The sequence below is a fragment of the Oncorhynchus nerka genome, linkage group LG15 (assembly GCF_034236695.1).
Source record: "Oncorhynchus nerka isolate Pitt River linkage group LG15, Oner_Uvic_2.0, whole genome shotgun sequence".
NCBI lineage: Eukaryota > Metazoa > Chordata > Actinopteri > Salmoniformes > Salmonidae > Oncorhynchus > Oncorhynchus nerka.
Genome location: NC_088410.1, coordinates 81,668,232 through 81,695,372, shown reverse-complemented (window position 1 = coordinate 81,695,372; position 27,141 = coordinate 81,668,232). Strand labels below are relative to the sequence as shown.

Here is a 27,141-nt window from a genome sequence, read left to right as displayed (position 1 = left end):
AAAGCCTAAAGTGTACTCTTTATTCTTATTTTCTATATTCTGTGTTTGCTCATATTGGCACTTTTCATTAAAGGTGTAGGACATATGTTGAGGATTTAGAAGTCATTTCAGTGCTGTCTGGCAGATCGAAGACAATGTGTCATCCATGAGTGGATGAGCCCTGCATCATTAATGTTGTGTTATATGAGCCCTCCTCCCTCCCTCATTAGAGGCCACCTGTCCTGTTCCCCTCCACACAGCAAGCGACTGAGCAGGTAGCCAGCAGCAGTCAGTCACCTTCATAGCACCATGGCCTGTTATCACTCACCTCTTCCATCAGTGTGCATTGGTCTCTATATGGCAATACACTTTAGTCACGTACAATCATTGGCTTACAGTGTAAATGAATGTTTTCAGTCAATGTTGTTGAGTACAGCCCCTGATATTGTGACCTGGACATTGAAACAAACCTGATACGGTGGCAGTGCGCTCGGCTGTAAAGCTGGATCGTGCATAAGAGGTGAGGAAGACTGTTTCAGGCCTACCAGAGTTTCTCCTATAATCTGACAAGATAATGCTTATCTTCATGCAAAATATTCTGATAGAAAATGTACAATTTACCCTCTTTCTGTACGTCTATCTGCAAAGCAGACCCAAAAGCCATCTGACATAAAGAAATGCATGTCGATGTCTCAGCATGTCATCGGCATATACAGTATCTAAGTAAAAGTAAAAGTATAAATCATTTCTAATTCCTTATATTAATGAAGTAAACCAGACTGCACAATTATTATTATTTTTTTTAAAATAGCCAGGGGCACACTCCAACACTCAGATATAATTTACAAACAAAGCATTTGTGTTTAGTGAGTCCACCAGATCAGAGGCAGTTGGGATAACCAGGGATGTTCTCTTGATAAGTGTTTGAATAGGACAATTTTCCAGGCTCGCTAAACATGTTAAGTGTAACAAGTACTTTTGGATGTCAGGGATGTATGGAGTAAAAAGTACATTATTTTCTTCAGGAATGTAGTGAAGTAAAAGTAAAAAAAATATATATAAATAGTAAACTACAGATACACAAAAAATTGCTTAAATAGTACTTTCAAGTTTCAGTGACGGTCACAAAGCGAATATTGCATGTAACAGTTTACTAACTACTGATTTAGAACCATGGCGTTACCGCAAGTCAGCACAAAGAACGGGAGTACTGCCTCTGCTATTCCAGCACCATTTCAACTTACACATCATCAAATCAACAAGGCAATATGTGTTTACTTTAATACACTGAAAACAAACTTAAAGATACCAAAATATAATGTGGCTGTTCATGGTACTTCTGTCTGTCTATGTGTGCGTGCTCGCGCAATAAAATATATTTTGGGGCACTCACCCTACTTGTAGACTTGTTGAACACCAATGCTGTCCTAATTTCTTTCATGTTGGCAAATGGTCTATGGCTCTGTAAGCCTTTAGTTTTTTTTCCATAGGCAATCTAGCTAAATTGCTTGCTAGCCTAACTTCCTCCCATGGGCAACAATGAACCAGCTAGTTTAGCTAGCTAGCTAATGTTAGCCAACTAGGCTACATCTACAGTAGGCTACATATTGAACTTCAATCATCTCAGACCAGTGGCACAATATTTTAATATATGGTTAAATCAGAATCACCATCATAATCATTGGCCTCTACATAGAATTAAGTCATAACCACAAGTCAAAATCCCCATCACCGCCCATGGCTTAGGAAAGGGTTGATTTAGCAAGCTGGCTACTGCAGGACATCAACACAAGCTAGCTACTGCAGGACATCAACACAAGCAGACAAGAAACAGACACGTTATTCTGACAATGATGGACGTTTTGCTCAGGATGTGATTTTATTGGTGGGAAGCCAAATCCAAACTGGCCACCCTTGGTGGGTGTTTTGCTGCCCCAGAACAACCCACAGTTGAGCTCAGCTCAACTCTGATTGGCTAATTACTTTATTTTTTAAAAATGATCAAGGGAGTCCAAATACTTGCTGGCATCAATTATTGAAATACTACGGTGCCAACATGTCGTACTCTTTTGTTCCAGACAGCATCAGATACATGGTCTACACATACTAAGAAAGAGGGGTGCTGTTTCCCTCACTCTGATGATTTCTCAGGTGAGATTCAACCACTTGCGAATTTACAGAAAAATCATGACAATCCAGAGAGACAAAAGATAAATTATTTTATAATTTAAATGTTTTTATTGGTCAAATATTTGTGGTAGCCTGGCTTCCTTTTATATCCATGAATACACACCATTGCATATGCAACCCCCACCAAAGCACAACTCAATGCCAAATCCTGACTTTCCATGAGCTCAGTTTGCCTCCTAAGTGGAATAGACAGACCCTGGCATAAGTGTTCACACTATGACAGATTGAGAGGTCCTCTGTCACATTGGTGGTTTGCTCCAATGGACCAATGGTGAGTACAGTGACTGCTGGGTATCCACTAGCCTTTTTCCCATAATGCCTCAGGGTCTGTTCTGTCTATAAAATCCACACATAGTGAAAAGTCCTTACTCCTTATCAAATTTGGAGTGGTAAAGTTCTGAGGTTTTCATTGCCCCTCTAAGTCAGGGAGGTCTTCCCTGCACATGTTTTGCTGGCTTGATAAAGCTGTGCAATTGTTCTGATTATGTAGTGTTAGAGGATTGTTTGAGTCACCAGAGGGTCTCATTACATTATCCAGTAGTTATGGTAGTTATCAACTGACAAACACTCTTTAAAGGATGTACAAGAAAGTGCATCAAATAAGTCAGTGAGTGATAAGACTGGGTTGGGTTGTAGGATTTAACTGGAGCGAGATATTTGGTTTTATAGGTCTTCGAAGTATAGATATTTTGCATTGATAATGCGACACATGTCCACTGTGTGTCTACAACACTGCGTTCTCGACAGTTGGTGTAGCATTCAGAATAACCTTTTCACTAAAGTCCCTAAAGACCTTCCCCTGGGCACCATTCACATTATTCTGGAAATTGAATGCATGGTGGTGGTAATTAATCTATATTTACTGAACAAGGACAATGTTATTGCTGAATATATAGCTTTAAATAAAAACCAGGCAGCACAAACTTGTTTAACAAGGGCTGGCTCAAAGTTTCTCCACAGATTTTTTTTTGTTTTTGTGTTGACTAAAATGAAAAAAGAAAAAGAGATTTTAAACATGACTGAACAGTGATGTGTTGTTGAACAGGCATAGCGTGACACTCATGTCATTTATAGAATAAAGTAAATTCCTCAATCATGAATACGTAGACAAGCTAAACAGAAACAGTACGTTAGAGGAGCTAGACAATCAAGCATGAGATATCAGCATACATGTTATATGAATCTCTCTCTCTCTCTCTCTCTCTCTCTCTCTCTTCCCCCCTCTCTTTGTCTGTCTCTTAGGACCCCCGCAGAGATGTTAAGAGCAGCCATTCATGTCCTCCATCTCTTGCAAATCATATTAAAACCCTGCAGCTCCAGGTCATTTATTTCACTCTAACAGCTCTGCCTTTCAGTGGTGTAAAGTACTTTAAAGTACGACTTAAGTAAAGTACTACTTAAGTTATAGATTTTTTACAACTTTTACTTTTACTCCGCTACATTCCTAAAGAAAATAATGTACTTTTTACTCCATACATTTTCTCTGAAACTCAAAAGTATGCTTTACATTTTGAATGCTTAGCAGACATAATTTTTTCCATTCACACACTGATCTGGTAGACTCACTAAACACAAATACTTCATTTGTCAATCATGTCATCAGTGTGTGAATGGTACAGTATTTTTTTATTTTTTATTTCACCTTTATTTAACCAGGTAGGCTAGTTGAGAACAAGTTCTCATTTGCAACTGCGACCTGGCCAAGATAAAGCATAGCAGTGTGAACAGACAACACAGAGTTACACATGGAGTAAACAATTAAGAAGTCAATAACACAGTAGAAAAAATGGGCAGTCTATATACAATGTGTGCAAAAGGCATGAGGAGGTAGGCGAATAATACAATTTTGCAGATTAACACTGGAGTGATAAATGATCAGATGGTCATGTACAGGTAGATATATTGGTGTGCAAAAGAGCAGAAAATAGGGCCAAGGCAAGGAAAGGGCTGCATGGTGGACTGCCTGCGACTGGAACGAATTGCAAAAATCTCTGAAGTTGGAGACTTTTATCTTCCTCACCAACTTTAAAGATCTGCAATCTGAGCAGCTAACCGATCGCTGCAGCTGTACATAGTCCATCAGTATTTAGCCCACCCAATTTACCTACCTCATCCTCATACTGTTTTTATTTTATTTACTTTTCTGCTCTTTTGCACACCAGTATCTCTACCTGCACATGTTCATCTGATCATTTATCACTCCAGTGTTAATCTACTAAATTGTAATTATTCACTCCTATGGCCTATTTATTGCCTAACTCCTCATGCCTTTTGCACACAATGTATATAGATAATTTTTTTCTACTATGTTATTGACTTGTTTATTGTTTATTGTTTACTCCATGTGTAACTATGTGTTGTTGGCTGTTCACACTGCTATGCTTTATCTTGGCCAGGTCGCAGTTGCAAATGAGAACTTGTTCTCAACTAGCCTACCTGGTTAAATAAAGGTGAAATAAAAATAAATCAATAAAATAAAGTGTGCCCCTGACTATCCGTAAAATAATAAATCAAGAAAATGGTGTTGTCTGGTTTGCTTATTTAAGGAATGTGAAATTATTTACTTTTACTTTTGATACTTAAGAATATTTGAGCAATTACATTTACTTTTGATACTTAACTATATTAACTATAAACCAAATACTTTTAGACTTGTACTCAATTAATATTTTAGTGGGTGACTTTCACTTTTACTTGAGTCATTTTCTATTAGGGTTTCTTTACTTTTACTCAAGTATGACAATTGGATACTTTTTCCACCACTGCTGCCTTTGAAAATTTCAGCAGCACCCACAATCCCTTGGGGCCATGGCCTTATTTGATAGGGTCAGACAGTGTGCGACTGACACCATGGGCACTGTCTCACCCCCTCAGCCCCTTCAGCTCAGTGGCAACTGGGTTATGCACTCACAGTGTTTGTCACAGGCCAGGGCCTTCAGCAGGCCCCAGAGCAGTGTCCTAGGGTGCAGAGAACCAGGCCCCACATCAGACATCTCAATGGGACGGTGGTGGCAGTCCAGACCACCAGTCCCCTCTCCTCCAACCCCTGCCATGCTGCACAAAGCCGGGCTTGACTCTACCGCCCGGCAGCACACAAAAAGCTTTTCTCTCTCTCCACATTCACCAACTAGAGCTTAATCACATGGCTTTAATTGGGTATAATCAATCGGGCATGTCCTGTGTGTGTATTACAAAGATGTACTGACAACTTTCCTCAAGGAGTATAATGAGGACCTCTCATTCACAGACAAGGTGGTGTGACTTTAAGAGCTCACAGAGGGGAGAAGATACAGCCCTCTCAGAATCTATAGGTTAATCCCTGTTGATTAAATGCAGAATGTGTGCATATGAAGCCACCTGTCTGAATGGGGAGAGCATATTAAAGCAGTGAGGAAGAGTAAAAGTGATCAAAATCCATTTAATTTGGTAAACACAAACACTACAACGTATGAGACGTAGCATAATAATCAAGCAATCACTTATGCATAACTAGACTTGATTCTTTTACATTTTTGTATTTATTTATTTTAATCCACTCATGTTTGAATTATGACTACAAAATGCCACTACTGGAATGTGATATCCTGGAACAGAGGCAGCAGTCAGGAGGCTTTCCGTGTAAAGCCATGGGACTGTCCCTTTCACTGAAGGCATGTTATGGGCGTCATCTCTGAGAATAAATGGAATGCTAACACTGTCCACCATGCGGCCCTTGCCTTGCCCTGGCCCTACTGTACTATATGTGTTCGTGTCCTAGCCTGCCTGCCTGACAGCTGTATCTCTGTATGTGGCATGGGGCTGTGCCCTGTCAGTCCTACTGTACTATATGTGTTCGTGTCCTAGCCTGCCTTCCTGACAGCTGTATCTCTGTATGTGGCATGGGGCTGTGCCCTGTCAGTCCTACTGTACTATATGTGTTCATGTCCTAGCCTGCCTTCCTGACAGCTGTATCTCTGTATGTGGCATGGGGCTGTGCCCTGTCAGTCCTACTGTACTATATGTGTTCGTGTCCTAGCCTGCCTTCCTGACAGCTGTATCTCTGTATGTGGCATGGGGCTGTGCCCTGTCAGTCCTACTGTACTATATGTGTTCGTGTCCTAGCCTGCCTTCCTGACAGCTGTATCTCTGTATGTGGCATGGGGCTGTGCCCTGTCAGTCCTTCTGTACTATATGTGTTCGTGTTCGTGTCCTAGCCTGCCTGCCTGACAGCTGTATCTCTGTATGTGGCATGGGGCTGTGCCCTGTCAGTCCTACTGTACTATATGTGTTCGTGTCCTATGTGTTCGTGTGTCCTAGCCTGCCTGCCTGACAGCTGTATCTCCCTGTCAGTGTGGCATGGGGCTGTGCCCTGTCAGTCCTACTGTACTATATGTGTTCGTGTCCTAGCCTGCCTGCCTGACAGCTGTATCTCTGTATGTGGCTGTGCCCTGTCAGTCCTACTGTATATGTGTTCTGTGCCTCTGTGTGTTCTTGTCCCAGCCTGCCTGCCTGACAGCTGTATCTCTGTATGTGGCATGGGGCTGTGCCCTGTCAGTCCTAATGTACTATATGTGTTCGTGTCCTAGCCTGCCTGCCTGACAGCTGTATCTCTGTATGTGGCTGTGCCCTGTCAGCCGTACTGTGCTCTGTGTGTTCTTGTCCCAGCCTGCCTGCCTGACAGCTGTATCTCTGTATGTGGCATGGGGCTGTGCCCTGTCAGTCCTACTGTACTATATGTGTTCTTGTCCCAGCCTGCCTGCCTGACAGCTGTATCTCTGTATGTGGCATGGGGCTGTGCCCTGTCAGTCCTACTGTACTATATGTGTTCTATGCCTGCCTGACAGCTGTATCTCTGTATGCATGGGGCTGTGCCCTGTCATGTGTTCGTGTCCTAGCCTGCCTTCCTGACAGCTGTATCTCTGTATGTGGCATGGGGCTGTGCCCTGTCAGTCCTACTGCACTATATGTGTTCGTGTCCTAGCCTGCCTTCCTGACAGCTGTATCTCTGTATGTGGCATGGGGCTGTGCCCTGTCAGTCCTACTGTACTATATGTGTTCGTGTCCTAGCCTGCCTGCCTGACAGCTGTATCTCTGTATGTGGCATGGGGCTGTGCCCTGTCAGTCCTACTGTACTATATGTGTTCGTGTCCTAGCCTGCCTGCCTGACAGCTGTATCTCTGTATGTGGCATGGGGCTGTGCCCTGTCAGTCCTACTGTACTATATGTGTTCGTGTCCTAGCCTGCCTTCCTGACAGCTGTATCTCTGTATGTGGCTGTGCCCTGTCAGTCCTACTGTACTATATGTGTTCGTGTCCTAGCCTGCCTGCCTGACAGCTGTATCTCTGTATGTGGCTGTGCCCTGTCAGCCGTACTGTGCTCTGTGTGTTCTTGTCCCAGCCTGCCTGCCTGTCAGCTGTAGCTGTGTGTTAACAGATGTTACCCTGCCCTGTGCTGGAGCTGTGTGTCTGCTACTGTAGGAGGCCATCCTATTTTAGACAATTAACTGAGCGTTTACTGCACATGGTAATTGACATTGTAATGAAATTAGCTCGGGGACACAGACGTGTGATGATCTCGGTAGCACGGGCTGTACTGTCATGCCCTCATTGTATTCTCTACAGACCCAAGCCTATTAAAACTGATGAGTTATGGAATTGGACTAAGAGGTATCTATATTGAAACAGACATCCGCTGCCTCAGTACCAGAACCAGAGCATGCCTGTGGTGTGTAATCATCTCCTCAAAGGACTCACTAATCAGATGAGAACGCTTTAGGAACATGAGAGGAGGATGGGCATGACTGTCATAAAGGTAACACCCAGGACATGACTGTCATAAAGGTAACACCCAGGACATGATTATCATAAACGTAACACCCAGGACATGATTGTCATAAAGGTAACACCCAGGATATGATTGTCATAAAGGTAACACCCAGGACGTGATTGTCATAAAAGGTAACACCCAGGACAGGATTGTCATAAAGGTAACACCCAGGACAGGATTGTCATAAAGGTAACACCCAGGACAGGATTGTCATAAAGGTAACACCCAGGACAGGATTGTCATAAAGGTAACACCCAGGATATGATTGTCATAAAGGTAACACCCAGGACAGGATTGTCATAAAGGTAACACCCAGCACAGGATTGTCATAAAGGTAACACCCAGGACAGGATTGTCATAAAGGTAACACCCAGGACAGGATTGTCATAAAGGTAACACCCAGGACAGGATTGTCATAAAGGTAACACCCAGGATATGATTGTCATAAAGGTAACACCCGGGACGTGATTGTCATAAAAGGTAACACCCAGAACATGATTGTTATAAAGGTAACACCCAGGACATGATTGGCTGAACATTCTCAGCACTAAATGTACTCCTTACAAATCAGGGGTCTCAAACACCTGTTTTAAAGAACGACAGGATGTGCAGGGGTTTGTTCCAGCTCAGGACTAACACACCTGATTCAGTGGGCTAGAACAAAAGGACGAAAGTTGTAGACTGACCACTGCCTTATACATATTCAGTAGTGGAGTCTGGTCTAGTAGTGCGATGTTACTCTGCCTACTGGTGTTGTCTGGCAACTGCAGTATGAATTACAAGTCAGCAGTGAATTCATTCTCCACAATTGATTGTATTCTACTCATTAGGAGAAAAAACCTGCAATTGATGGTAAAGCACACTCTTGAAGTCATGACGACAATAATCATCATTCAAATAAATGGATTCCTCTGTGGAGCAGATGACTTGGAGGGGGCTTGTCAGTGAAGTGTTTACGAGAGTGACCTCAGAGAGGAGAGTGGGCCAGAGTGTGAGGTCATGCTGTTTACAGCTGAGAGCAGAGCTGCAGTCAGTGTTACCAGCCTCTCTAGCGGGTCTCTCATTATGGAAACAGATGGGTGAATCAGAGTGAGAGAGACAGCTGGAGCACCTGTGTCCCCTCACAATGCATCAACAACCAGAGGAGTGAGAGGAGAGGATAGATCTATTCTTTCTTTCTCATCAGGGAATATAAGGAAATATTTAAGGTTTCACAGATCTGTGGCAGAAAATATCCTACACACCTCTGCATTGTATCACCGCCATTCTTCAAAAGGCCCAGATTAACTGACGGTTTGGATTTTGTGTGAGGGTAGTCTCATTCCCCTGCACTGCACTGTAAGATCGGCCAAGCAAGACTAGTGTGAGGGGAAATGTCAAACTGGCCAGGGGCATCCATTTACAGAGCTGAATAGAATATCCTCTTGAGACATGGATTCTTGCAGACAGATGATTTTAGGAATAGATAAAGAGTGGTTCTCCCTATGAGAGGTGAGAGTGGTCGACGGTTCTCATTCCCCTGGGATCACCTCTGTCTGCAAATTCACAAACGGTTTCTTGTTTTGGTCTCACCCCTACCTCTACCCCACCACCGCCCAATGAAACACATCACACATGGATATCAGTTGTGAATAGCAGGCACCTGCGGGCGGTGAGTGGGTGTGTGTATGTGTGCGTTTCTGTGTTCTCGGGTTGCTGTGTGCACATGTGTGTGTTTTGGCTGTTCCTTTGTCTCTCTATGGAAGGCAGCCCCTGCATGTCCGTGTGTGTTATACAAGCAAACAGACCTTTACTCCTCTCACTGTGGAGGGAATCATCTGGCTACTGCCTGGTCCAAGTCTCTGGATAGAATGGGACAGGAGATATGGCCAGAGGGAATGTGATATCACACTTTCATGTAATATCACAGGAACCCTTCACTCTATTGACAGTGAAGGATGCCATCTATAGCTTCTGCACTGGTTTTATGTTGTAAGTGCTTGCTTTGTCTAGTGGACACAGGCAAAAACTCTGTACTCTTAATTTTTTGTTGCTAAATATGGTGACATACAGTATATTGGTGATAACGATGGTATTGTGTCCACCACAGCTGTGGTCTTCATAGTTGTTACCACTCTGTGTGTGTGTCATAAGCAACATGATTCATTGAATACACCCCCCTCCCCCACTGCACTCTTGTATAGCTTCAATGTGGGCCTCTAATGAATTATATCTATCATGGCTCAGGCTAAGACCCAGATGCAGACACAGGAGGCAGATAGTACAAGTCTTAGAGTTTATTACAGGGGCAGGCAAAGAGTCGTAATCCAAATCAGAGTCAGGCAGGTACAGGATGTTAGGCAGGTACAGGATGTTAGGCAGGTACAGGATGTTAGGCAGGTACAGGGTCAGGACAGGTAGGAAGGTCAGAACTGGGAAGACTAGGAAAATCACAAACTGGAGCACAGGGAACACGCTGGTAGGACTTGACAGGACAAGACAAACTGGAGCACAGGGAACACGCTGGTAGGACTTGACAGGACAAGACAAACTGGAGCACAGGGAACACGCTGGTAGGACTTGACAGGACAAGACAAACTGGAGCACAGGGAACACGCTGGTAGGACTTGACAGGACAAGACAAACTGGAGCACAGGGAACACGCTGGTAGGACTTGACAGGACAAGACAAACTGGAGCACAGGGAACACGCTGGTAGGACTTGACAGGACAAGACAAACTGGAGCACAGGGAACACGCTGGTAGGACTTGACAGGACAAGACAAACTGGAGCACAGGGAACACGCTGGTAGGACTTGACAGGACAAGACAAACTGGCAACAGACAAATAGAAAACGCAGGTATAAATACACAGGGATTAATGAGGGAAGATGGGAGACACCTGGTAGAAGGTGGAGACAAGCACAAAGACAGGTGAAACAGATCAGGGTGTGACAATATCACCCTGAAATGGATCTATCCAAATCCAGTCATCCCCTAATACACACACTAAATCATCAATACCTAGGTTTATTCATTAGATGTTTTTATCAAACAACTTTTGATTAAACTATTTGAAATCTTAAATACAAAATACTTTATGGTTGTCACCTCGAAATAGAATAATTGAATTCCTCCTGAAGGTCTTGTCATAATGGAGCTACTGTATATGTTAAAGCTAGACTGCAGTGCCATACTCTGTGTCTCATCTGCAATAGATATGTTATTGCAAAAATGCCAGTTGGACTTTACCCTGGGTGATTGTTTAGTTCAATAAGTGTTTGTCTTTACTGCGCTAGGAAACTACCATAAATTATCAGACTGTACACATGAAGTCCAAAAGATTCAACAATCATGCATGTCCTTCCAGTCAGGACAATTGGCAGTGGGCATAGATGATACGAGATACATTTTCCATAGATGAGTTAATAGATGCCTGCTCTTTAACTATTTGTTATTGAAATGTTTTATTTGTTACGAGTATTCCATGATTCAGTTTTGTTTCATTCAGATGATCCCTCGGATGTTGTTCAGAGGGCTTTGCCTAACCAAAATAGAGAAAAAAAGCATCTCTATGGCCAGGGCGTGACAGTACCCCCCCCCCCCCCCCCCCCCCAAAGGTGCGGACTCCGGCCGCAAAACCTGACTCTAAAGGGTAGGGTCCGGGTGGGCCTTCTTTACGGTGGCGGCTCGGGTGCGGGCCCCGGACTGAAAACCCTCATACTAGTGGCGCCTCTGGACTGAGGGGATGCGACTCTGGCAGCTCCAGAGTGAAGGACGACTCTGGCAGCTCTGGAGTGAAGGGCGACTCTGGCAGCTCCGGAGTGAAGGGCGACTCTGGCAGCTCCGGAGTGAAGGGCGACTCTGGCGGCTCCGGGGTGAAGTGCGACTCTGGCGGCTCCGGATTGACGGGTGGCTCCGGACTGACGGGCGGCTCTGGCGGCTCCGGACTGGAGAGAGAACCTGGAGGGAGGAGACGGAGAGACAGCCTGGTGGGTCCTGTGGCAGCTCCACGCACCAGGCCTCCTGTAGGTCTCCCCAGCCTGGTGGGTCCTGTGGCAGCTCCACGCACCAGGCTGTCTCTCCGTCTCCTCCCTCCAGGTTCTCTCTCCAGTCCGGAGCCGCCAGAGCCGCCCGTCAGTCCGGAGTCCGGGGACACCTACAGGAGGCCTGGTGCATGGAGGAGGCACCGGATAGACCGGGCTGTGGGGGAGCACTGGAGCCCTGGTGCGCAGCCTTGGCACCACCCCTCCAGGCTGGATGACCACTTTAGCCCGGACCCACCAGAGTGCAGGCACAGGTTGAACCGGGCTGTGGGGGAGCACTGGAGATCTGGTGCATACCACTCGTACCTCTCCCTTAGGCTCAATGCCCACATTCGCCTGGCACGGGCAGAGCGCAGGCAGAGGGCGCACTGCACCCTAACAGCGCCCCGGAGACACAGCACGCAGAGCCGGCGCAGGATACCCTGGGCCGAAACAGCGTACCCTAGACCAAATGCGCTGAGCTGGCACAACACGCCCTGGCTGGATGCCCACTCTCGCATGTCACTTGCTGGGGGCTGGCCTATAGCGCACCGGGCTATGAGCGCGAACTGGCGACACCGTGCGCTTGACTGCATAACATGGTGCCTGACCAGTACTACGCTTCTTCCGGTATGCACGGGGAGTTGGCTCAGGTCTATTGCCTGACGCCGCCAATCTCCCCGTGTTCCTCCCCCCAAAACATTTTTTGGGGTCTGTCTCTCGTGCCTGTTACGCTGCCTTACCTCATATCACCGCTGCTCAGCTTTAGCTGCCTCTAGTTCTTCTTTGGGGCGGCAATATTCCCCAGCCTGTGCCCAGGGTCCCTTGCCGTCCAATATCTCCTCCCATGTCCATTTCTCCAGATCGCGCTGCTCATCCTTACCACGCTGCTTGGTCCCTTTTTGGTGGGTAGTTCTGTAACGATCGTTGTCCTCCTCGGATAAGGAATAAGAAGGATCAGACCAAAACGCAGCGTGGTAAGTGTCCATGTTAATTTTAATAAATAAACTGAATACTGCAATAACCAAAAAACAACAAAGAGAGAGAGTGAACGAAACGAAACAGTTCTGTAAGGTGAAGACACACAAAACAGAAAACAACTACCCACAAACACAGGTGGGAACAGGCTACCTAAGTATGGTTCTCAATCAGAGACAACGATAGACAGCTGCATCTGATTGGGAACCATACCAGGCCAAACACAGAAATACAAAACATAGAACAAAAACATAGAATGCCCACCCCAACTCAACCCCCAACCCTGACCAAACCAAAAATAGAGACATAAAAAAGGAACTAAGGTCAGGACGTGACACCTAAGCTATATCCGTTACATTCTGATGTCACATGTAGGTTCCAACATTAAACAATTTCCAAAAAAAGACAGTTTCAGTTTTAGTATTTTTAGTAGTGTGGAATATGTGGAGTAGTGTGGAATATGTGGAGTAGTGTGGAATATGATGGGTGTAGACGGCTACTGTCCTCGGGAAATTGCACCCAGAGTACTGTACAGAGAAAATGAATGACCTTCAGAAACCATCCTGAATCACTCAAATCTACACACGCTATTTCACACTATTATATAGCAATATCTTATATCTAATGTGATATTATATATTTGAATACCATTATTAGATAAAGGATAGGAATTGGATGTTAGTGATTGATTAGTAATGCCTGGCGAGTGCCTATAAATTGGTGTGTGTCAAGCAAGATCATTGAGATGGTCGTTGCCTGTCAAGAAAAAAATCACAGCTTCTGGAACTCCTGTATGCTGCCTCTATTTGGTCTTAACTGTCATATAGTTGACGTTCCACTCTCTGAACCTTCCAAATGGCGTGTAAACACTAGCATTACAGTTGATCCATTTCCCTAATGAAGGAACAACTACAGTCTAAAATGAAGCTACCAACAGAGTGGAAAACCTCAAGAAAAAGACTAAGCTGTAAGTCAGAAAGAAAATAGAGTGTTTATGAGGCGGGGATGGAGTGACTGAGCTGTCTGTCAGTCTGCCTGTGAGTGTAGGTACAGCATGTATGTGTAAAGTGTGTTTATGTGGTGTGCACTGCAGACCAAGCTTCTTTAGGCTGATTCTCTGTGGCTCTGTCCAGCCCTTTGCCATGTGAGTGTCAGGCTGTCTTGGACCAGGGCCCAGGGCAGCAGGCTGGGAGCTCACCCTATGGCGTGTCACTCCACTCCAGCTCTACAACTCCAGTCTCTCTAGACCAGAGCTGTGACTCTCACAGATTACATCAGCAGGGAGACATAGTAAAGTGTGTGTGTAGTAGTAGACTACTACTGATGTTCCTCCAGGGCATTGACATTCTGAGTCACAACATCCTCTAGACGCAGAGTGAAGTTGGTGTTTTACTCAGCAGCGTACATTCTCTTGGGCCAAGAAGACAGAGTAGTGTGCTTATCTTTCAAGCATCTCTCAAGCATCACAGACTTTCTACAACTTCATCAGTAGAGAGAGACTGTGCCGGGCACAGGGTATCTCAGTCTGGTCTCTGGGAGTGAGTGAGTGAGCGGTGAAGTGACAGCCATGGCTCTGGGCTTCATGTCTGGAGTGGAGGAGTTGCTGGCATCAAGCTGCAAGGTTGTGTGGAGCTTGGTAGAGCAGACCCTCAGAAGGTGGTCCTCTCAGGGGATCATGCCAGCCCGCCGCTTCCTACAGACATGGTGGCAGCTCGGGGAGTTCTATCAGGTACGCTGGGACTGTGTTACCAATCAGTCCCTTTACTCCAGGGGAAAAGTTGTTCTGTACATGCAGCTCTAATCAATGTGGTTTTTATTGACTACTATGTTGACAGCTACTGTGCCAGCTGCCGACTGGGATGTACTGGTGGCTGGAGCAAGATCGTGTCTAATATATATTCTAATTTGACCTGTCTTGTTGATACTGTTTTACACCTTGCTTTCTGTATATGTATATATCTGTCAGGAGTTGTCTGGAGTCTGTAGAATAACCGTCACATTGTGGCTATAACTATGAAGCATATCCAAAGGGAACCACGTTTTAATTGGACTTTTAGAATTGCATATTGTATTTGATAGATTGTCTGTTGGGTGAAAGTTTACTGTTTGTGCCTGTGAGGACTCAGGACAGGGTGTTTCTTTATGAGTCACAGAGACAGGTTTAACATGGGTCTCATTGCACATATGGAAGTCATCAGGAAGCAGCATGGCCAGTCTTTTGATCTTTGAAGGTTGTCTTTGAAGTGCTGTCTTTTGTTGGAGCACCTGAATGGGATCTTGTTCATGAACAAATGAGACATCCTCTGACTATATACATTTTCGTTCCAAACGTAAAAAAATGTCAAGAATTCAAATTAGGAAAGGTTGTTTATGAACTACCATTAAAAGCTAAATGACATTGTCAGTGAAGATAGCTGGTGTTAGGAGATGGTAATCAGTGAGAATATGTCAATAAGCCTGATAAGCAGTCAATTACAGGCATGGCCTAATGCTGCAGGGTTGGAGCTAAGCCTATGTAGGTCAGTGGCTGGAGGTCGTGTGAAGAGGCCACGGCTGGAACGCCCCGCCCCAATGACAGGCCTTTAGGGGGATGACCTCTCTGGCATGGCTATTACACATCACATTATCTTCCTTTAAACCTGCGGGTCAACCTCTCTCTAAAGCCATGGCCTCTAGCCTTTCTGCCTTATGTGAGGGGTAGTCCATTTTGACACTTGTTAAAAAATTGTTAGGAAAAATTGTCAGAGTGAGGTGTTCTCTCATTTATGTCTGGAAGTAGCTAGCATGCTAGCTAACTTTAGCCAGTTAGATTGGGTGCTTGACTGCCGTTGTGAGATCAGAACGCTCTGAATTAACGAACTGACAATCTGACTACACTCTGAATTCGTTCTCTGGCACTCCAGAGGGAATTTATGAACACACCCATAGTCTAGTGAAAAGCATGAGCTGGTGCACACCCAAAATGTTTGGAGTTGCACGTTATATATAAGCTTCCAGTAATTTATTGGATCTTGTTCATGAACAAATGAGACATGTTCTAACTATGTATATTTCTGTCAAATTTGGAAAATGTTCCAAAACACTGCTTTCTTCAGCGGTCCATCCTGACACTTGTTAAAAAAAATGGTTAGAATTAGAGGTCGACCAATTATGATTTTTCTACGTCGATACCGATACCGATTATTGGAGGACCAAAAAAAAGCAGATACCGATTTAATCAACCGATTTTTATATATGTATTTGTAATAATGACAATTACAACAATACTGAATGAACAATTAACTCTTTTATTTTAACTTAACATAAAAATATATAAAACCTATTTAGTCTCAAATAAATAATGAAACATGGTCAATTTGGTTTAAGTAATGCAAAAACACAGTGTTGGAGAAGAAAGTAAAAGTGAAATATGTGTCATATATAAAAGCTAACGTTTAAGTTCCTTGCTCAGAACAAAGAACATATGAAAGCTGGTGGTTCAATATTCCCAGTTCTTCAATATTCCCAGTTAAGAAGTTTTAGGTGGTAGTTATTATAGGAATTATGACGCGTTGACTATTTCTCTCTATACCATTTGTATTTCATATACCTTTGACTATTGGATGTTCTTATAGGCACTTTTGTATTGTCAGCCTAATCTCGGGAGTTGATACGCTTGAAGTCATAAACAGCGCTGTGGGTCAAGCATTGCTAAGAGCTGCTGGCAAACGCAGAAAAGTGCTGTTTGAATGAATGCTTACGAGCCTGCTGCTGCCTACCACCACTCAGTCAGACTGCTCTATCAAATATCATATCATAGACTTTATTGTAATATAACACACAGAAATATGAGCCTTTGGTCATTATATGGTGGCATCCCTAAGTCTAAATATTGCTGTTACATTGCACAACCTTCAATGTTATGTCGTCATTATGTAAAATTCTGGAAATTTAGTTCACAATTCGCAACGAGCCAGGCGGCCCAAACTGTTGCATATACCCTGACTCTGCTTGCACTGAACGCAAGAGAAGTGACACAATTTCCCTAGTTAATATTGCCTGCTAACATGATTTAAAAAAAAAACTAAATATGCAGGTTTAAAAATATATACTTCTGTGTATTGATTTTAAGAAAGGCATTGGTGTTTATAGTTTGGGTACATTTTTCGCAAATGTGCTTTTGTTAAATCATCAGTCGTTTGGCGAAGTTGAAGTAGGTTGTGATTTGATGATAAATTAACAGGTGCTGCATTGATTATATACAACGCAGGACAAGCTAGTTAAACTAATAATTTCATCAACCATGTGAAGTTAACTAGTGATTATGTGAAGATTGATTGTTTTTTATAAGATAAGTTTAATGCTAGCTAGCAACTTACCTTGGCTCCTTGCAGCCACAAGGTTGTTTTGACGCTGCACTCGCGTAACAGGTGGTCAGCCTGCCATGCAGTTTCCTCGTGGATTGCAATGTAATTGGCCATAATCAGCGTCCAAAAAGGCGATTACCGATTGTTATGAAAACTTGAAATCGGCCCTAATTAATCGGCCATGCCTCTAGTTAGGATAGGTAGTCACCAACAAAACTTCCCATTGGGCACAGACTGGTTGAATTAACATTGTTTCCAAGTCTTTACAATGAAAATGACATTGAACCAATGTCTGTGCCCAGTGGGTCTTCTTTTACTTCCACGCTACTAAATTAAGGAACATGAATTGTTGTGCAGTGAACTGTGGTGTGATGATTTTGGGATAGGGTTCAGACTGAGCAGTAGCTCATTAGATGTCTTGCTAAGGTGAATTTGAAATGGAGTTACTGTAGGTAAAGGGGGCTTTTGGGGTAGACAAAGACAGGCACAGAAAAGGAGCAGAAAAGCAGGGAGCATGTTGGAGATACTTGATTTTTTAAAATACTTTAACTCAAAATTTGTACTAATATTGTCCCACTTCATCCCATGAAACAATGTTGGAAGACTAACACATTTTAGACCATGGAGCTACTGGCCTCTTTGTTTGTATGCTTGGATGTCATTTGTCCGTAACAATGCAGCATTGATAAATGCACCGTAGTGTGGATCATGCACTTGACAACCCCCACAATCACTATAGTGACTAATCCCTGTTTCAACAATGGAGATTGTGTAATGAACAGCTATAAAAATTCTCTATTAATACGGATGACACACAATCCTATGTTGTTCTATGAAGACAAGTCTTATAGTTTTTTTTCCTCTGTGTTACAAAAACTTGTCATCTAGTAATCCATGCTTGTGTTTCTGATTAAGGTTCTTGGTCTTTGCTATATAAGTGGGCTATTGAACCATTCCGAAAGGGCTTGAATTCTCAAGAGAATCATCTCTAGAGATTCAACATTGCTTTTGAAATGCCTAGAAACTACCGTTTGACTTCAGAAAAATAGAGTTTACATAATAGAATAGAATTAAACTTTCTTTGGCATCACCTTCCATTAAAAGGATCACATATGCAAACATTCTCACATCATACACATTTAAACCAGTCAGTCCATTATGTTGCATACACTAAAAACATGAAGGATACTGATACATTCACTCACAACCGTCCCCTGTCCCAACTGCAGTGATACAATTTACTTGGCATTTAGTAGTCCAACAGCACAAGGAACGAATGAATGTTTGAACACATTCTTCTTGGCCAAGGGCATTCTGAAGTGCCGGCCAGAGGCAAGCTTCTCGAACTGAGGTGGTAGAGGGTGGGTGGGGTCACCAGTGCCTTCTTTTTGGTTGTGGAACAGACTGCTCAAATGTGCCTGTGGTCGATTACCAATTACTTTGGTCGACCAAAGGCACTTGACCAGCACCATTTTTGAAGGTTGTTGGTCTGTTTAAAATAGCTGTCCCCATCTGACGTAGCATCTTTAAAAAAGAGTCCTACCAGAACCATGTCATCCGCTTAAGTGAGTGACAGTAAATAAAATACTTTGTCCAGACATGCCCTTAAGTCAGTAATTTCAATTAGATTTAATGTGTTCAAAAACAAAGCAAAAAAGTAGCCTGTATAACAGCTTAAAAGCAGCTCAGTTGTGGTGGTGGAGGGAACAATATCCTGGTAGACTGCAGTTAACACCAGCCCAGAACTTCTATTTCCACCCTGTGGTCACTTTCCACCACAGAGGCCAGGCCAGCCTAATCAGTTGGGAGCCACATGTTTTTCCCTCAACACAACCCTTCGCCATAATCAAGCAGCCTTGAGAGTCAACACTGACATGAATCCTGTGCAGCGTCTTTCTCTGGTAAGGGGGATTGATGCGCGGGCCTTCAACAGGGGGGCATACCGCAAGTTGCCCATCTCTATTCCAGGGGATCTCATCATGTCTGTTCCCTTCCCACAGATGACAGAGGGCCGGCTGTGTCAGGTGCACCTCCTGGACGACAGGAAGCTGGACCTAATGGTCCAGGTACCCACCCTTCGCACATCCTCAACCTAATGTTGTTCATTGTGATGTTACACTCTAGTGTGGACACTTCATAAATTTGTGTTCATTTATACTGGTTTCATTTTCCTAGCCGAAGCTCTTGTCCCGGGATCTGTTAGACTTGGTGTCCTCACACTTTAACCTGAAGGAGAAGGAGTATTTTGGAATATCCTTCATTGATGACACGTACGTACAAGTCCTACAGATGTTCTATCTTAATTTGATCACTCTGTTGTCGCAGGAAATGCAAATTGTAGTGTATTCAAAGTTTAAGAAATGCTTCTAAAGTTTGTAATTTCTACTTTAACATGTCAGACTTTATTCATTCTAACAAAATATGTATCAACCCCTACATAAATGTCCATTCATTATAATACACATAATAATTCACAATTCCTGTTGCTGCAGGATTATTTTCCTGCTGTGAGAAACTGATCAAATTAAGATAGTACATCTCTAACTACATTCTAGTTCATTGATGTATTTTCAATCTTGTGGTGTCAGGTACAAAATACTGTGAATGGGTGCAAACCGGTTTAGCTCCTTTTCCTGCTGCTGATTGCATGCATCTCCATGACACAAGTGAGACAACTCTGTATCAGTCTAGCAGTTGACATCATAGTTAACGGTGTAGCATCTGCTCGTATTCTTCCCCAGCGGTCAGAGTAAATGGCTCCAGCTGGATCGCAGGGTCCTGGATCATGACTTCACTAAAAAGACTGGTCCACTGGAGCTCAAGTTCCTGGTCAGGTGAGTGATCTCTCTCTCACTGCCTCTCAGCTGGTAGCCTACAGTATGGACTACCATACTGTAGTAGCCGGCTACCCAAACTGTACTCTATCACAAACATAGCATCAGTCTTAGACGTTGACAGTGTATCTTACGTATCTTACAGTGTATCATACACACTTTAATCCATAGACTCCCCTTCCTCTTTGAGAGCTAGACTACATGTAGTTTATTTGAAAATCCATCTGAAAATGTGAGGTATCTATCAATGTTGCCCAAGAGAAGGCTCAAAGAGCTACTAAAGTGACAACCCCCAGTGTTAATCAGCGTTAGTCGGAGGTACCGTTATTGTATGGGTGGCAGGTTGCCTAGTGGTTAGAGCGTTGGACTAGTAACTGAAATGGTTGCAAGATCGAGTCCCCCAAGCTAACAAGGTTATAAAAAATAATAAAACATAATAATAATATGTCATTCTGCCCCTGAACAAGGCAGTTAATCCACTGTTCCTAGGCTTTGAAAATAAGAATTTGTTCTTAACTGACTTGCCTAGTTAAATAAAATGAAACTTGTAACCTGGATCATATGTAGAGACTCATGTCCAGTAGATGGCACTAATGTGACAATCTGCAATAAGAAGATGTTCTGAAATTGGAAGGGAGGCACTATATACCCTTATTCAAGTACTCCATATGATTTACATTATGTGTTTTACAGGTTTTATATTGAGAAGATAACATTTTTGAAAGAGAATACAACAGTGGAGCTGTTTTTCCTAAATGCCAAATCGTCAGTCTTCAATGTAAGTGGATGTAACTCATTTTCTTACATTTGTTACTCAATATGATTGTATTGAGCATGCCACGAATCAGCCCTCCATAGCCTGTCCTTCAATTTCCATGCCATTGCACAAATAATGTGCTTACTCTGTTTGGGCTCATCCACTGCATGCACAGACATAAACCAATTGTGTGACCTGTGATCATTTGGGTGAAAATATAATCCCATAAATGGAATTACAAGACAAAAGTTCCTGCTGTGGAATCATTGTGGGGCATTCTAGTTGGTAGGATGAGTTGCTGCTGGAACTGAAAGTTGGCTCCAGATGTCAACATCTTAAAACAAGCAAGGTGGGCCCAAAACACAGTTGGTGGCCAGAGTTATTTTGTCTACACACCATTTACAGAAGACAGTTGTTTTGTAAGGAGTGCCTGTGTGACTGGACACTATTAAATTGAAGGCCATTACTATTCATTATTTCAAGCTCTTTCAAAAACAGTCTTAAGAGTAATTGTTTTGTACATAGTTCATTATTCATGGGGCTAAACTCACTTCACTTGCTGACTTCACAGAGACTTCCCACTTTTGTTTTATGTACTCTAATTCTACATTCTTCAACACAATGAGCATCAAATAGTTCCCTAATCCTCCAAAATATAATTTGACTCAGGGCTTTCTTTTGGAAACGCTGCACTATAACAACATGAACAAGAACAATATCTTGATTCACTGCCTCCCCTCAGAAACCTGTGTATATTTCCCATACCACACACAGCCAGAGTAGCTGAAATGAACTGTATTGTTGTAAAATATTAGATAGCATTTGTGATAATTAACAGGAGGAAATCATCTACCATACATGTTGGATGATGGAGCTGGAGAAACAGGTCTTACATATCAAACACATACAGACACACATACTGTCACGTCCTGACCTTAGTTCCTTTTTTATGTCTCTATTTTGGTTTGGTCAGGGCGTGAGTTGGGGTGGGCATTCTATGTTTTTCATTTCTATGTTTGTTCTGTGTGTTGTATTTCTATGTGTTTGACCTGGTATGGTTCCCAATCAGAGGCAGCTGTCAATCGTTGTCTCTGATTGAGAACCTTACTTAGGTAGCCTGTTCCCACCTGTGTTTGTGGGTAGTTGTTTTCGGTTTTTGTGTCTGCACCAGACAGAACTGTTTCGTTCATGCTCTTTGTTGTTTTATTATTCAGTGTTCAGTTCAAAATAAAAAGATGAACACGTACCACGCTGCACCTTGGTCCTCACCTTCAACCCACGACAGCCGTTACACAATACATCACATATTAGCCTATACTTACACAGACGCGCACACACACACACAAACACACACACACAGCAGTGATTGTAATGGGTTGAGTGGTGCACCCACCCTTCACTTTCCTTATTAGTCTGACTTTTGAAAGCTGACTTTTGACCATCAACAACATTTTATTGCAAGTTGATTTTGGCAGACTGATTGATCAATGATCAATAGCACTCATACTGTTTGTCATTACATGAACATACATTTATATTTGTGTAATTACACAATTATACCCCAGGTGGTGAGGGTAGGCAACAACACATCCTCCACGCTGACCCTCAACACGGGGCCCCTCAGGGGTGTGTGCTTAGTCCCCTCCTGTACTCCCTGTTCACCCACAACTGCATGGCCACGTACGACTCCAACACCATCATTGAGTTTGCTGACGATACTACGTGGTAGGCTGATCCCTGACGACAATGAGACAGCCTAAAGGGAGGAGGTCAGAGACCTGGCAGTGTGGTGCCAGGACAACAATCTCTCCCTCAACGTCAGCAAGACAAAGGCGCTGATTGTGGACTACAGGAATCAGAGAACCGAGCACGGCCACTGTAGTTGAGCGAGTCGAGACCTTCAAGTTCCTCGGTGTCCACATCACTAAGGATCTATCATGGTCCACACACACCAACACAGTCGTGAAGAGGGCACGACAGCGCCTCTACCCCCTCAGGAGGCTGAAAATACTTGGCATGGGCCCTCTACAGCTGTACCATTGCAAGCATCTTGAATGGCTGCATCATCGTTTGATATGGCAACTGCTTGGCATTCGACTGCAAGGCGCTACAGAGGGCAGTGTGTATGGCCCAGTACATCATCGGGGCCAAGCTCCCTGCCATCCAGGACCTCTATACCAGGCATTGTCAGAGGAAGGCCCTTAAAATTGTCAAAGACTCAAGCTACCCAAGTCATAGACTGTTCTCTCTGCTACCCCACGTCAAGTGGTAATGATGCACCAAGTCTGGAACCAACAGGAGCCTGAATAGCTTCTACCCGCAAGCCAAAATACTGCTATGTAGCTTGTTAAATAGTTAAACTAGCTACCCGGGCTATCTGCATTGACCCTTTTTGCACTAACTTATTTGACTCGCTGCTGCTATTTAGGGGGTAGATCAGTTTTAATATAATTAACAATATTAATTAAGAATATTTTTTATATATACTGTATTTAAAACACATGTATTTTCCTTCTTATTTTTTCCCCCTAACCCTACCTCCCCTCCCCTAATTGGAGTCAAATTAATGGACAACAATACTTAGGCTTCTACTTACAGCTTACTATATACATTTTACTGACACATTATATTTTACATTAGTTATCTTTTTTAAAATTTGTTTTTAGTCCCAGCTCAATGCCTCCCATCTACAGTACCAGTCACAAGTTTGGACACCTACTCATTCAAAGGTTTTTCTTTATTTGTAATATTTTCTACATTGTATAATAATAATGAAGACATCAAACATATTAAATAACACATATGGAATAATGTAGTAACCAAAAAGTTGTTAAATATATTATAGATTCTTCAAAGTAGCCACCCTTTCCTTTGAGGATTGCTTTGCACACTCTTGACATTCTCTCAACCAGCTTCATGAGGTAGTCAACTGGAATTTCAATAACAGGTGTGCCTTGTTGAAAGTTAATTTGTGGAATTTCTTTCCTTCTTAATGCGTTTGAGCCAAGGCAGGGTTGGTATACAGAAAATAGCCCTATTTGGTAAAAAACCAAGTCCATATTATGGCAAGAACATCTCAAATAAGCAAAGAGAAACGAAAGTCCATCATTACTTTAAGACATGAAGGTCAGTCAATCTGGAAAATGTCCAGAATTTAGGAAGTTTCTTAAAGTGCAGTTGCAAAAACCATCAAGCGCTAAGCTGTTCCGGATGACTGTGTGATCACGCTCTCCGTAGCCGATGTGAGTAAGACTTTTAAACAGGTCAACATTCACAAAACCGCAGGGCGGATTACCAGGACATGTACTCTGAGCATGCACTGACCAACTGGCAAGCGTGTTCACTGACATTTTCAACTTGTCCCTGACCGAGTCTGTAATACCAACATGTTTCAAGCAGACCACCATTGTTCCTGTGCCTAAGGGCGGCAGGGTAGCCTAGTGGTTAGAGCGTTGGACTAGTAACCGCAAGGTTGCAAGTTCAAACCCCCGAGCTGACAAGGTACAAATCTGTCGTTCTGCCCCCGAACAGGCAGTTAACCCGCTGTTCCTAGGCCGTCATTGAAAATAAGAATTTGTTCTTAACTGACTTGCCTGGTAAAATAAATAAAAAAATAAGAACACCAAGGTAACCTGCCTAAATGACTACCGACCCGTAGCACTTACGTCTGTAGCCATGAAGTGCTTTGAAAGTCTGGTCATGGCTCACATCAAAACCATTATCCCAGAAACCGTAGACCCACTGCAATTTGCATACCGCCCCAACAGATCCGCAGATGATGCCATTTATATTGCACTCAACACTGCCCTTTCCCACCTGGATAAAAGGAACACCTATCTGAATGCTGTTAATTGACCACAGCTCAGCAGTCAACACCATAGTGCCCTCAAAGCTCATCACCAAGCTAAGGACCCTGGGACTAAACACCTCCCTCTGCAATTGGATCACGGACTTCCTGATGGGCCGCCTCTAGGTGGTAAGGGTAGGTAACAACATATCTGCCACGCTGATTCTCAACACTGGGGTGCATGATCAGTCCCTTCCTGTACTCCCTGTTTACCCATGACTGGCCAAGCATGACTCCAACGCCATCATTACGTTTGCCGATGACACAACAGTGTCAGGCCTCATCACCGACAACGATGAGACAGCCTATAGGGAGGAGGTCAGAGACCTGGCAGTGTGGTGCCAGGATAACAACCTCACCCTCAAGACAAAGGAGATGATTGTGGACTACAGTAAAAGGAGGACCGAACACGCCCCCATTCTCATCAACGGGGCTGTAGTAGAGCAGGATGAGAGCTTCAAGTTCCTTGGTTTCCACATCACCAACAAACTATTGTTGTCCAAACACACCAAGACAGTCGTGAAGAGGGCACGACAACACCTATTCCCGCTCAGGAAACTGAAAATATTTGGCATGGGTCCTCAGGTCCTCAAAAATATCTATAGCTGCACCATTGAGAGCATCCTGACTGCATTACCCCCTGGTATGGCAACTGCTCAGCTTCCGACTGCAAGGCACGATAGAAGATAGTGCGTACAGCCCAGTACATCACTCCTGCCGTCCAGGACCTTGATTTGATTTGAAACTGGTTCTCATGAGGACAGCCACAGGAAAGGAGGACCCAGAGTTACCTCTGCTGCTGAGGACAAGTTCACTAGAGTTACCAGCCTCGGAAATTGCAGCCCAAATAAATGCTTCACAGAGTTCATATCTCAACATATCTCAACATCAACTGTTCAGAGGAAACTGCGTGAATCAGGCCTTCATGGTTGAATTGCTACAAAGAAACCACTACTAAAGGACACCAATAAGAAGAAGAGACTTGCTTTGGCCAAGGAACACGAGCAATGGACATTAAACCGGTGGAAACCTGTCCTTCGGTCTGATGAGTCCAAATGTGAGATTTTTGGTTCCAACCGCCATGTCTTTTGTGAGACACAGAGTAAGGTGAACGGATGATCTCTGCGTGTGTGATTCCCAATGTGAAGTATGGAGGAGGATGTGTGATGGTGTGGGGGTGCTTTGCTGGTGACACTGTCAGTGATTTATTTAGAATTTAAGGCACACTTCATCAGCAAGTCTGGTTCATCCTTGGGAGCAATTTCCAAACGCCTTAAGGTACCACGTTCATCTGTACAAACAATAGTACGCAAGTATAAACACCATGGGACCACGCAGCCGTCATACCGCTCAGGAAGGAGACACGTTCCGTCTCCTAGAGATGAGTGTACTTTGGTGTGAAAAGTGTGAATCAATCCCAGAACAACAGGAAAGGACCTTGTGAAGATGCTGGAGGAAACAGGCACAAAAGTATCTACATCCACAGTAAAACAAGTCCTATATCGACATAACATGAAAGGCCGCTCAGCAAGGAAGAAGCCACTGCTCCAAAACCGCCATAAAAAAGCCAGACTACGGTTTGCAACTGCACATGTGGTCAAATATCGTACTTTTTGGAGAAATGTCCTCTGGCCTGATGATACAAAAATTGAACTGTTTGGCCATAATGTTTGAAGGAAAAAGGGGGAGGATTGCAAGCCGAAAAAGACCATCCCAACCGTGAAGCAGCATCATGTTGTGGGGGTGCTTTCCTGCAGGAGGGACTGGTGCACTTCAGAAAATAGATGGCATCATGAGGTAGGAAGCAACATCTCAAGACATCAGTCAGGAAGTTAAAGCTTGGTCGCAAATGTGTCTTCCAAATGTACAATGACCCCTAGAATACTTCCAAATTTGTGGCAAAATGGCTTAAGGACAACAAAGTCATGGTATTGGAGTGGCCATCACAAAGCCATGACCTCAATGCTATAGAAAATGAAAATGTGTGGGCAAAGTGAAAAAGCGTGTGCGAGTAAGGAGGCCTACAATCCTGACTCAGATACACCAGCTCTGTCGGGAGGAATGGGAAGCTTGTGAAAGGCTACCCGAAATGTTTGACTCAAGTTAAATAATTTAAAAGGCAATGAATGCTACCAAATACTAATTGAGTGTATGTAAACTTCTGACCCACTGGGAGTGTGATGAAAGAAATAAAAGCTGAAATAAATCATTCTCTCTACTATTATTCTGACATTTCACATTCTTAAATAAAGTGGTGATCCTAACTGACCTAAGACAGGGAACTTTTTACTCTGATTAAATGTCAGGAATTGTGAAAAACTGAGTTTAAATATATTTGGCTACTTCAACTGTACTTAATGTTGTGTAGTCCGGTTAGAACATGATGTTGAGGCCCATCACTG

General features: G+C 43.5%; 1 protein-coding gene across 3 annotated transcripts in view; it reads left to right on the top strand.

The window, feature by feature from the left end:
* Positions 1 to 27,141, top strand: part of LOC115143398 (FERM domain-containing protein 4B-like) — a 79,005-nt gene that overhangs the window by 17,029 nt on the left and 34,835 nt on the right. For all 3 annotated transcript variants that reach the window (XM_065001942.1, XM_029683785.2, XM_065001943.1), the window contains exons 2-5: positions 19,302 to 19,367; positions 19,477 to 19,571; positions 20,043 to 20,135; positions 20,829 to 20,913. In XM_065001942.1, the coding sequence (XP_064858014.1) occupies positions 19,302 to 19,367; positions 19,477 to 19,571; positions 20,043 to 20,135; positions 20,829 to 20,913 (339 nt within the window). The remainder of the gene's footprint in view (positions 1 to 19,301; positions 19,368 to 19,476; positions 19,572 to 20,042; positions 20,136 to 20,828; positions 20,914 to 27,141) is intronic.